Here is a 13,466-nt window from a genome sequence, read left to right as displayed (position 1 = left end):
AGGGATCCAAGGCGGATCCACAAGAGGAATAATTTATTTTGGCCTCCTCTGGATTCCCTGGTGAGGTGAGGGATAGACTTAAGGTAGGGATAGGCAACCTTGGCTCTTTTATGGCTCGTGAACTTCAACTCCCAGAATTCCTGAGCCAGCATGGGGGAACTATGGCCCCTTCATGACTCGTGGACTTCAACTCCCAGAATTCCTGAGCCAGCCTGGCTCAGCTTGGAAACCTCTCCCTTTCCTCTCAGCGTGGATGGCTCAGGAATTCTGGGAGTTGAAGTCCACGAATCATAAAAGGGCCAAGGTTACCTACCCCTGACTTAAGGTATCCGCATATGACCCGCTGCTCATGAAATCATGGCTGCTTCCTCCACCGCTACAGACCCAATCCAGAAAGGAATCACCTCGACTTGATTCCATCTATACAAATTCTAAAACCCTTCCAAGAAAAATACAGTTTAGGTGCAATGGAAAATTACTAATGGGGGAGACTGATTTCAGGACTAGCTCATCTAAAACCACCTCTTGCCATTCGAGGAATCTTTTAAGCTAGATAAGATATCCTTTATTGTCCATTTTACTACGAGCACACTGGCCCAGATTAAAAATGAAATTTTGATCCCTGCTCTCAAAAGAAAGTATGTATCTACCCATAAACACACATCACACACACACAAACACACTCACACACACACACACACACACACACATGTAAATGCTACATATATGCATACATACATATGTACATATACACATATTGTATATACCTATGCTGATACATATGTATCAATATAAATATTAATCACTGTCCATTTTGAAGTCATAGCAGAAAGAGGAAAGTTGAGAGTTCACAAGGTTGACGCTATACGGAACAAAACTGTGACTGAATCTGGATGTTCTGCTTCGGATACCAAAACTACATATCCATCATACTTTCCTGGAAATAAATCTAATGATAGACAAATCAATATAAATTGGGGCATGTTCAATGTCCAAGTTGGAAAGATATTCTTGACTGCTGAGGCTTTGAGATTTCATTTTTTTAAAAAATGGTCTCTATCTTCTAGCTTTTGAACGCATTTTCTCCTCATGGTCATAATTTTTACTGTACATTTCCCAATAGAATTACTGCATTTTTTTACTATAAATTTTGCAATGCTATCTGTATACCGTTTACAGGTAGGACATGTATTTCAGGGCATGTTCTAACACAACCACGCAATTTCTTCACAATGGAAAGAGAAGGTGGGATATCTACCCTCTAAAATTTTCAGACAAGCAAGAATCTAGCCAAAGGTTTCCTGATTATTTGTTGAAAAATTTAGCTTGTATTTGATACTCACACATTCCATCTCTCTCTCCTTCCTCCTTCCTTCCTCCCTCCCTCCCTCCCTCCCTTTTCCTTCCTTCCTTCCTCCCTCCCTCCCTTCTTCCTTCCTCTCTCCCTCCCTCCCTCCCTCCCTCCCTCCCTCCCTTCTTCCTTCCTTCCTTCCTTCCTTCCTCCCTCCCTCCCTCCTTCCTTCCTTCCTTCCTTCCTTCCTTCCTCCCTTCTTCCTTCCTTCCTTCCTTCCTTCCTTCCTTCCTTCCTTCCTTCCTTCCTTCCTTCCTTCCTTCCTTCTTTCCACCTTTTTTTGCTGGAGAAAGTGGCTCATGAGAATAAATAAACAGCCAATGTGTAGAGGTGTACTTTCCTTTATCACTTACAATGAATGTGTGTTTCAGATGTATCTCTGGAAGGATGTAGAAAGACTGGCCTTTTCATGGATCACTGCCATGTTGTGGCCAAGGCGCTTGCACAGCTCAATGAAGCTATGAGCTAAGCCGTGCAGGGCCACCCAAGACGGACAGGTCGTGGTGGAGAGTTCTGACAAAATGTGGCCCACTGGAGAAGGAAATGGCAACCCACTCCAGCCTCCTTGCCAAGAACACCCCATGGACGCCCCAAAAGTTAAAAGACATGACCCCCAAAGATTAGCCCATCAGGGCAGAAGGTGTCTAATAGCCCTGGGAGACAGGAGGTCAGGAGGCGGGGGCTAGTGTGCTATGATCTTTTGGGTTGTGACGAGTCGGACAAGACTTAGCGACCAAACAAGAAGAGGAAGGAAGGTCTTTGACCTAAGATAGGTGACCATGTTTTTGGAGAAAGAAAAAACATTTTTTTAAAAAAAATCCTAAGATCATAGCAGGTGCTACAAAGGCACCACAACATCGCCCAACTAAGCACAATCAAAATGTTTTGATCTGACTCAGATCCTGTTTGGAAAAGGGAATTAATCCCCAAAGGGTTGACAATTTTGGCAATGACCATTTCTAATGGTATGTGGGAATGACCTTAAGAGACAAGGACATGGTCCATGGCTGCATTGCAGGCAAAGAAAGAAATTCAAAAGAAACCTCCCTAACTTCTCAGGCTGTAAAAGAGACTGGGGAATATTTGAACAATCAGATTAGCAAGATTCTGTTAAGACAGTCTTACAAAAAAAGTAGAATAAACTCATCTGGTCATATTTCCTGTCTGCTCTGCCTGGAAGGGCTGAACCATTTCAGTGGCTCAAGATTTTATATATCGCCACAATATAAAGTTGTTGAGACTCTGGAAAGAGTGCAGAGAAGAGCAACGAAGATCCCTGGAGCTTTTCAAGAAGAGACTGGACAGCCCTTTGTCTGGAATGGTATAGGGTCTCCTGCCTGAGCAGGGGGTTGGACTAGAAGACCTCCAAGGTCCCTTCCAATTCTGTTGTTCTACAAAGACAGCTGCAAAACAGGGTTTGCAGGACCCAGTACAACGTAGGGATACAGGTTGACTTGCCCTGTCTTAAACCCAAATTCACTGATCATTCAGAGGAGACTCAAACGGGTCCTCACCTTTTTGCAAAGAACCATCTGGTGATCAAAAAGGAAGAAAACGCGCTGCTGGCTTCGTCCGTAAGGCTGATATATCCACGACATTTCTCCCGTGTAGATCAACTCAGAGCTGCGGTCCAAAATGTCCTCTCCCTGAAATGAAAGGAGAACTTAATCACCCATCCGGATATGATTGTCCCCATTTGATTTTTGCTTTGCTTTTTTGTAAAAAGTAAGAAATCAGATGGGCCAGAAGCATAACACCAGAGCAAAGAGGTTTGCAGATTCTTACACTGAGGTTAGCTTTATTCAGAACTGGCTTCTCTTCCTTAGCTATGTAAACCATGTTTTCTATAATAGATTAGAAAGTTAAAGATACTCGGCAATTAAGCTCAATTCTCGATGAAGGCACCCATGCAAATGAGTCATTTTATTTTGTTTTCTGGGCCTATCTATGATGCTCTAATCACAGCTGACTTTGTATAGCACGAAATAAATTGAGGTTGATGCTTCATTCAACTTCCCACTAGAATTCCCAGGTATTTCCCTTTCCCAAATCCTAACCAGGTTTGGCTTATGAGACCAGCCAAGGTTAGCAAGCTGCTGCTGCTTGCTAAGGATACCTTCACCTCCACAAAGGCTTTCTTGTTTGAGATTCTGAAACGTGCAATTGCTCTCCTCTGTGAATGCGGTAATTGTGTCCATGCACATGTCACTTCACAGTTTTCTCTACCCACTCCTATTTTTCTTGCTATCTTATATTTCCTTCCCATGAAAGAAGCAATACTGTACAAAACATGGGCTGTCTTCTTTTTCAAGTTTTGCTCTCCATAATCAGAAATCCAAAAGTGTCATAGCACCTGGATCATTCTCAAGGGTCAGTTTGCAATGCAGCAACATTTTGAGTTGAACCTCTGTAGCCCTTGGTTGTCCAATTCAGGTAGCCCTCAACTTACAACAGTTAATTCGGTGATGGTACAAAGTTACAACGGCACTGAAAAAAAAGAGCTTGTGACCTTTTTTGCACACTTACAACCTTTGCAGCTACCCTGTGGCCACATGATCAGAATTTGAGTGGTTGAGAATTGGTTCATATTTATGACGGTTGCAGTGTCCCGGCACCACGTGATTTTTCTGATAAGCAAAGTCAATGGGGTAGCCAGATTCACTCAACATCCATGTTACCAATTTAACAACTTCAGTGGTTCACTTAACAAATGTGAGAAGAAAGGTCGTAAAATGGGGCAAAATTCACTTAACCAATGTCTCACTTAGCAACAGAAATCTTGGGCTCCAATGTGGCCATAAGTCAAGAACTAACTGTAATGCACCCCAAACATTCCTCATTTGCCCTGGTGCCATTCGAAAGACCTTGCACGGTATCTTGAGATGTTTGGAAAAAGACGCCATCTGCATTTATGTAACTGAAGTGGGAAAGATTGGAGCAGGCTCTGTTTCTATGGGAGATTTTTGATTCTGAACCGCTAAATCAGAAGTCCCCAACTTTTTGGGCACCAGGGACCGGTTCGGTGGAGACAGGTTTTTCCGCGGACCGGAGGGGGTGTGGTTTTCTGTGTTGCCTGCATCCCACGGATGGGGCTTTGCTTGTTTGTACGGCCCGGTTGCTGGCATGCCACAGCCCGGTACCGGTCCACAGACTGGGTGTTGGGGATCCCTGCTCTAAATACTCTGTAATTCTTCTACAATCCTCCGTCAATAAGCTGCCTTTTGACTTTTCCATTTTCTCCTTTACGTTATGAAAAAAGTTGCCTTGAAAAGTTTACAGCAGAATTTGGTTTAAGAGCCTTTGACTCAGCTGTAATTTTCACATCCCCCCCCCTTCTAGTTTCAAAAATGAGGCTCCTCCAGGCAGCAGGGATCTAATGCATTCATGGGTCATCAAGGTTGCGTTGTTGTAGAAAATAAAGGGGGAAAAAGTGCTAAAAATAGAATATTGGCTGTGATGCTCCAGGAACAGTAAGCAAGAAAGAAAGCCTTAGGGTACAAAAATCCCCTTTATATACCTCTGCTGGATTAACAGCACCCCCTTAGACCTATCAGCATTTGGTAAAAGCCATTGTAGTATCATGCATGTCATGAGAAATTATGTCATGTTGCATTATTTCTGCAATGACACAATGCACATCATGTCACTTGCCTCTCACAGATGCCCATAAATAAAGGATTACAAGGCTATGTAACTGCATATAATACATACATACTCCTTCCTTCCTGAGGTTGCTGTCACTTGGCAATGCTATCACCTCTGCTGTCTTCAGGTCCTTTGTCTACCTGGTTGATTGGTCAGTATCTGCCTGTGATCTTATTTTGCACAACCTTCTGTAGGGTTTCCTATCCAGACCCAGAGTGAGTCTAGCCTGTACACTGTGTAGCTGTTCCTGTCCCCAATGCTAGCTATTTGGTTGTGCCGTCCATTGTCTGCCTGCATTTTACACCCTGCCACTATGTGTTGGATTGTTTCTTTGCAAAGTCTGCACCTCAGGTCCTATCTAGGGTGGTAGAGCTCTCCTTCAAAAGACACACCTACACAGAGTACATAGATACCGTGTGTGTGACACTCCCAGAAACATTCCCCAATGAAGCATATAAGACACTGATGACGTTGAGCTTATGCTGTAAATCAGGATGTGTGTGTTCACTGTACTGAATTTCTAGAGCAAACATTTCCTTTCCCTAAAACATGCAGAATGATTGGATTGGTGCCATTTATACTAAGCTAGCTTAAAAATCGGTTTGGTTCAGTGTTTGGGGGTAGGGGAGCTGTACTTTATTATCTTAATAAGTTGTTTAAATCAAGCCACTATAGGAAGTCATAATAATATTGATCTGTTTTGGGTATAACCTCTTCCATGACTATAGCCATTATGAAAGTATAATCCCATTTTAGGACTTGGCAAGCCATAGGAACTCAGCCATCAGTGAAACCAAAACTGATTATGGTCACTGTCCTGAGGTAACCTGGCCACCATATTGTCCAACCTGACCCAATCTGTGGCTCTGAGGATACTAGGGTGGAAAGTGACAGAGTTACTATTCGTCAGATGGACAGCATATAAATTTAATAAATAAAAATAAAATCATCTAGTGAACTGATGTCCAGTAAGGATCATTTAAGCCACGGCTCTGGCTCTGACACATTTATCAAATTCAGAAAGCAGCTGCTAGATGGTCTTCTACTTTATGAGTGGTCGTAGACATAGTTACGGTAAGCCTTCAGAGGATGGAATAAGGGAGCCTTCATAAAGCACATTAAGTTGCTGATACAACTCTACTTAAAGTGACCTGTCCAAGGTGCTGAAAAGATCTGTCATAACTCTTTATAGTCTCTTATAATTGGAGCCTTGGTGGAGCAGTGGGCTAATGCCTCCTTAAGTAACACCAGCTGCCTGCAATTAGTGCAGGTTCGCATCCCACCAGGCTCAAGGTTGACTCAGCCTTCCATCCTTCCGAGGTAGGTAAAATGAGGACCCAGATTGTTGGGGGCAATAAGCTGACTTTGTAATAATGCCGTTTGGGGGGTGTTTGTGTGAAAGCCCTAACAAGCAGGCATATACATAGAATGAAGGCTACTGCTAAGCTTGTAAGCCGCCCTGAGTCTTCGGAGAAGGGCGGGATATAAATGTAATAAAAAAATAAAAAATAATAAATAAAATAAAATCTCACTTTGTCTTTTCAGTTCCATCATAGCCTTTGAGCTGACTTAATATAGGAATCAAATTCACACCCAGAGGTGGGTCATTTGACTTTCAAGACAGATTATATCACAAAGCCACCTTCCCAAAGCAAAGCAGCCAGACCGATCATGTGAATTAAAGGCAGGTCTTAAAGAAGGGGACAATCCAGTCCACACAGCTTGTTTTTCAGACTCTTTTAAAACAAGGACTCTCATGCAGTGTCTAAGAAGCTAGAGATAACCAGAGTTCATTTAAGGACAAACAGAAGAACTTGGACTGTCCATTTATTTAAAGACACTTAGAGAACTGTTCATCTTATGTGCCATAACTCTGGGCAGCTCACAGTAGCAGTGGTAAGAACGTTAAAGACAAAGCTAATAGAAAACAATATTCCTAAATAAATAAAAACAAAAACATGCAACTCCCGGGTTCTAAATGAACATTTTCCAATAGATAACAAACCCAGTCACTGAGCTCCAGCCTTACCTAATTCCAGTGCCTATGAGTTGGATAGCAGCCAGCACAACATAAACAGCAGCAAACTGAGGGGCACTCAGCACTGCATAAACTGCAGCCTTCTGGACCAATTATAATTTCTGGATGGTCTTCAAGGTCAGCCCCAGGTAGAGCATATTTCAGTAATCCAACCAGGAAGTCATCAAGGCATAAACGACAATGAACAAGGCTTCCCAATCCAGTAATGGGCACAACTGGTGCACAAGATGGATCTGTGTAAAGGTCCACCTACCAGTAGCTAGCATTGCTACCTGCTCCTTCAGCAAGAGTAGTGAATCCACGAGGAGTCTAAATTGCATGCCAGCTCTGTGGAGGGGAGTGCTCTTCCCTTGAGAGTAAAATGTGACATCTCAGGACCCAGGGAGGCCCAAAACCCTGAGTCAATCCATAAACTAGCATTGAGTTGGAATCAGTTCCTCCCCATATCTGGTAGACACTGGTCAACATCTGAACAACAATGCCTGCCTGAGCAGGGATGGAGATGTGTAATAGTGCATCCTCAAGATGCTGATGTTGCTGCATCCCATCCTGCCAAACGATCTCACCCAAAACTTTCAAGCAGACGTTAAAGAAGAACCATGAGAGACCCAAATACCGAGGCACCCCACACAAGAATGGACTAAGGTTGGACCTCTCCTCTTCTTCCACACTAACATTCACCAGAATTCACCACGAAAGAAGGAAAAAAACCCCACCCACTGCAAAACAGTGTCCTCCACTCTCAGTCCTGAAGGTGCTCCAGAAGAATCACCTGGTCCTTGGAGGCAACATTTGACAAAAGACTCAAGAGGGCAGGGCATGGCTTAGGCCCGGGGTACTTGCGAGACCACCTGCTGCCATTGTCAACCTCCCATCGCCCGGTTCGCTCCCACAGAGTCGGCCTCCTCAGGGTTCCGTCGGCTAAGCAGTGCTGGCTGGCGACCCCCCAGGGGGAGAGCCTTCTCTGTGGGTGTGCCGACCCTCTGGAATGAGTTGCCTCCGGAGCTGCGGATGGCCCCTGACCTTTGGTCCTTCCGCCGTGACCTGAAGACTTGGTTGTTCCAACAAGCAGGCCTGGACTGACTATAGTTTTAAATTTGGTTTTATTGGGTTAATCGTTATGTATTTATTATATTTTGTTTAATTCTTTTTAAAATTTTGTATCTTATGTTTTTTTAACTTTTTATTGTTGTGAGCCGCCCTGAGTCCTTAGGGAGAAGGGCGGCATATAAATTTAATCAATTCAATTCAATTCAATTCAGTTGTACCATCCCCACCCAGAGTTCATCTCCAAGAACAACCCATTTAGAAGCCAGCTGCCCAAATCCCCAGCACTTTCTCTCCTTCACCCAGATATCACACGCCATGTAAAATCTCCTTGCTTCCCAAGGGAAGCAGCATTTGGAAAGTCCGTGCCACCCTAAAGGGAACCCGAGAATGCTAGAGTGACGGTGACGCAGTTAAAGATTATTATTAGTGGCAGAGAATGGCAAAATCCCACTGACTCCACAGCAGTGATGAATATGCAAATCTCCACATCTAAGAATAACTTTCCCCAATGCGGTGCAAGTAGGTGTGTGTCTGTGTGGCCCTCAGGGACAACTGCCAGAGAGAAAAAAGAATGCACAAAGGAAGATGATATAATCTTGACTTCAGGCATTTCATTGTGAGGGAGGAAGAATTAGGCATCTATGCAGTGGCTGGTAAACAATGGCCCAATGCTGTGGGCGGGTCCTGAGCGCTCTCTGAGCTTGGTTGTTTTCTGGCAGATATTTAATAATTTAATTAATAATTTTAATAATTTTATTTATATACCGCCCTTCTCCCGAAGGACTCTGGGCGGTGAACAGGGCAAACATATAAAAATACAAAGATACAAAAGTTAAAAAGAATTAAACACAATGCCCAGCTAAAACAATAAATAGATATATTAAAAACAACAGTAAAATCCCAACCCATCCCCCATCAGGCCAGGCCGGCTTGTTCGAACAAATAAGTCTTCAGATCGCGTCGGAAGGAGCGAAGGTCGGGCGCCATCCGGAGCTCAACCGGCAACCGATTCCATAAATCCAGAGCGCCCACAGAGAAGGACCTCCCCCTGGGGGCCACCAGACGACATTCTCTGACCGGTGGCACCAAACTAAGTAACATCATCAGGGTTGGAAGGGAGTGGGGTCATTTTAGATGCTAGTGGCTTGCCCTGTTAAACTAACCATTTCTCTCAGGCCAACGGATCGCCTGTAGCTTTTAAACAGATGCATCTAAATCTTGCATAGTTTCAGGGGGATCACCCGCGTCCTAAGAGCAAATCTCACCCTCCTTGAAGCAATGGCTCCCTTGGACATTAAAGAAGAGATTTGGAGATCAAGATCAAAGAGGCTCTGAAGAGCAACTTCTTTGGTGAGGGCAACTGTCTGCCATCAAGCCTCCTAGTGGGACCAAATGATCACAAACCATCCACTCAAGACATATCCCGTGGTGGTGTCAATCCAATTTAACTATGGTATCCTGCTGAGAATAAATTCTTATTTGCTCCCAATGAGGCAGAAAGCCCAGATCAGAGCAGGAAATATCTGCTACTGATCTAATGTTGATGAAGCCAAATGCCTCTGTAGTCCTGGGAAGGGACCTCAATGCTAGATTGGGCCTGAACAACCACATCCTCTACACAAAGCCCAAATGTTTGCCTCCCAGCCCAGAAGACGATGGATGTCTTCTCACCCGTTGCTCAGAGCATCAGAATCAAACTTTGCAGGCTTCAAGTGGCTCAGTCTTTAAGCTAAACCTCCACCTGCTAAATGGACCTCTTGAAAGTGACCATCCAACCAAGCTCACCTATCTGTCTGGCTCCAGGATGAATGCAATTGGCAATACAATTGTTGACAATGAGAGGTAAAGGTAAAGGTTCCCCCGCACACGCGGGCTAGTCATTTCCAACTCTAGGGGCCTGTGCTCATCTCCGTTTCAAAGCCGAAGAGCCAGCGCATGTCCGAGGACGTCTCCGTGGTCATGTGGCCGGCATGACTAGACACCAAAGGCGCACGGAGCCCTGTTACCTTCCCACCATAGGGGTCCCTATTTTTCTACTTGCATTTTTACGTGCTTTCGAACTGCTAGGATGGCAGAAGCTGGGACGAGTAACAGACGCTCACTCTGTTACGCGGCACTCGGGATTCGACCCGCCAAACTGCCGACCTTCCAATAGACAAGCTCAGCATCCTAACCCACTGAGCCACCGCATCCCTTGACAATGAGAAGGACTAATCAAAAGAACAACTTGACCCCTGGAGTTGTGGATAGTCCATTGCTGGAGGTTTTCAAGGCTGTCCATGTCAGATGCAAAAGACCAGGTCCACGTATGAATTAAACCGATTGCTAAAACCCTATGGACAGGAATCTTCTCAACCTATGGTCAGCACCTGCGTGGAGCTAAATAAAAGTCAATGGAATTCAAGGGGAAGGTGATCTTAGTCCGCTTGTGGCTATGTAGGGATTCTAGGCTGATGTCTTTTTTTAACTCCGCCCCCAGGCTCTACCGCCTTCCCTTACACTCTGGGACAGTAGAAGGGTTGGACTAGAAGACCTTCCAGCTCTGTCTTTCTATGACTATACAATCATCTCTAGAGGCCTTCCTCCTCATCAAAACCCCCTCCTTTTTCTTGCAGGATTTTAGGCAACGGGAACAAGCCTTCCTCGCCCCTACAGCCTCATATAAGGATCCAGATGAGTGAAAAATGAAGAACTCTGCAATAGTTCATTCTCCAAAGAAGTGTCATGGATGACCAAGCTCCTTGTGCAAAAAACACCTGCAAAACTGCTGTTCCTCCTCCCCAGAGGGACCAGGTTGCTTGGAATCAGGCAGCCTTGCTTTGGGTTGTATTATTCTGTAAAGCCGCGCGAGTTGTGATGGCAGTCTCCTGATACTCCCATATAACAGCTCTGCTCCGCGAGCTGCATTGGCTTCCAGTTGCCCTCTGGGTGAGATTCAAGGTGCTGGTGATGACCTATAAAGCCCTAAATGGCATGGGTCCGGATTAGTTACGGGAGCACCTTCTGCCGGCGTCAACCTCCCATCGTCCTGTGCGCTCCCACAGAGAGGGCCTCCTCAGGCTGCCGTTGGCCAGGGAATGCCGACTGGCCTCCCCCAGGGGGAGAGCATTCTCTGTGGGAGCGCCTGCCCTCTGGAACCAACTCCCTGTTGAGCTCCAGATGGCTCCCGACCTTCGTTCTTTTCACCGCCACCTGAAAACTTGGTTATTTGAGCTTGCGGGCCTGGACTGAGGGATTGGGATTTTAAATTTTTAGAATGTGATTTACTTGTTGGGGCTAATTGAATTTAATTTATTTTTAACCTTGTATATTGTGTTTTAACTGCCCTGTACACCGCCCCGAGTCCTTCGGGAGAAGGGCGGTATATAATCCAATAAAATAAATAAATAAAATAAAGCAAATGTTTTCCATCTCTAGAGCTCTTGTGCGCTAACGAGCGGCTGATTACTTGATTAACCTTCTAGGTGACAGAAAGAAGAGAATGAAAAGAAGAGGGACAGAGCAAGCCCTCTCTTTTTCATTCTGCTTCTGGCAGTAGGTTGGAGGAGGGGTAGCAATGCTGTTTCCCCCCTCCCCACCTTTCCCCCACCCCCACCCCACCCCAGGAGGTCCTATCTCCTCACTCTGCTTGAGCGTTGAAACAAAAAAAAGGGACGCTGGGCTACGTGGATCACACTTTTATTCACACTGACCTCTGGATTTGATAATGCAGCATCGCTCCCCCCCCCCCGTATGTTACATAATTAAGAGCACAGAGGTTTTCATTAGAAGCATCACAAATAACAGGAAGGAGCAGCAGACAGGAGCAATTTAAAGGGACAGCACAAATTAAGTTTCTGTACAGTTCGTTATTTTCCTAGAATTTGATAATGCCGGGATGTGCCAAAAAACCACTTAGAGAATGAGAACATAGAAATGAATTAGGATGTAATACAGAGGGTGTCATGTCATACTAATTAGATGTGCTAATCAGAAGAAAGGAACCATGGCCAGTGGAAAGAGACCTCAGTGGCTTTCTTACCAATTATGAGCCATAAGAAGTGGCTAGAAAAAATAAGCTTGTAACCCATTTGGGGGTTTCTGTGAGACAAGCCAATTCATCAAGGGAAGGGTCTAAATCAGTGGTTTGCCACCTTGGCAACTTTAAGATATGTGGAGCTGCACTTCTGGAATGCTGGCAGGGTAGCACATAGCAGTTGCCAACGTTGAGAAAGGCTGGTCTAGGTGAGAAGACGTACACCTGCATTACCAGAGGGAAAGAGTCAAGATCATGAAGCTTTAGTGTTGCTTTATAATGCCTTGACGAGACCGCACCTGGAATTCTGCATCCAGTTTTGGTCGCCATGATGTGAAAAAGATGTTGAGACTCCAGGAAGTGTGCAGAGAAGAGCAATAAAGATGATCAGGGGCCTGGAGGTTAACATATACGAAGAACAGTTGCAGGAATTGGGTGTGTCTAGTCTAAGCAAAAGAAGGAATAAAGTGATATGATAGCAGGGTGCCAATATTTGAGGGGCTGCCACAAAGAAGAGAAGGGGGTCAAATTTGTCTCTAGGTTGCTTCTCTCCTTGATTAGTTTCCATCCTGTTTCTTGTCCTGCCTTCAGGAGCTTTGGAAAATAGGTGAACCCCCTTGTCTTCGTGGCAGCGCCTCAAATCTCGGAAGACTGCTATCATGTCAAACTAAGCCTAACCTACGGTAAAGTATGGTGAAAGCAACAGAATTGAGGGCACAGGGTGGTGCAAAGGGGTGTGTGTACGATATGTTGTGTGTTTGTTTTGCATTCGAGAAGGATGACTTTATCACATCTCATTATCCCATTTCTAGAAAAATCTCTTCACCGAGAATATGAAGTTAAACATACATAAAGAACATCTGCCAAAGAGCTGCAAGGTTGCCATACGTACAGACCTAAAAATAATAATCACATGTAAACAGCATGGATCTTTCTTGCCAAATTCTAATTGCGGTGAAATAATTTGCTTTGTTCACGAGGGTGGGTTTTTTTCTTCAGAAATTCATTTCTCATTTTAGGAGGTTGCAATAACAGCTGAGAATTGCTTGGTCCCAAGGAATAAATTTCACTGCCCTTGTTGGGAAGAGCTCCAATCAAAGCTACCAGCAATTGTGCTGCATTCCTTTGTTGTTGTATGTATGCACCCTGAGAACTTATGCACCGGAGACAAAGTCCTTGTGTGTCCAATCACACTTGGCCAATAAAAAAATCCAATCAATTCAATTCAGTTTTTTTGTTTTGAACCTGAATGTCTTTCTTTCAAGCCTCTTCTTCCTTTTGCCACCTCGGTCACTGTTAAAAGCTCGATATGGCTAAGGTAAGATACAAATCAGAGCTAGTATTGCATTCCTGTCTATTCCAAACCT

General features: G+C 44.5%; 1 protein-coding gene across 1 annotated transcript in view; it reads right to left on the bottom strand.

The window, feature by feature from the left end:
• Positions 1-13,466, bottom strand: part of ARHGEF9 (Cdc42 guanine nucleotide exchange factor 9) — a 267,659-nt gene that overhangs the window by 22,312 nt on the left and 231,881 nt on the right. Inside the window, exon 9 of the mRNA XM_081336695.1 lies at positions 2,866-2,997. Within this exon, the coding sequence (XP_081192821.1) occupies positions 2,866-2,997 (132 nt within the window). The remainder of the gene's footprint in view (positions 1-2,865; positions 2,998-13,466) is intronic.

The sequence above is a fragment of the Vipera berus genome (genome assembly GCF_964194415.1).
Source record: "Vipera berus genome assembly, chromosome: 11".
Taxonomy (NCBI): domain Eukaryota; kingdom Metazoa; phylum Chordata; class Lepidosauria; order Squamata; family Viperidae; genus Vipera; species Vipera berus.
Note: the sequence above shows the minus strand (reverse complement) of the source record. Positions and strands in the feature narration are given on the sequence as shown.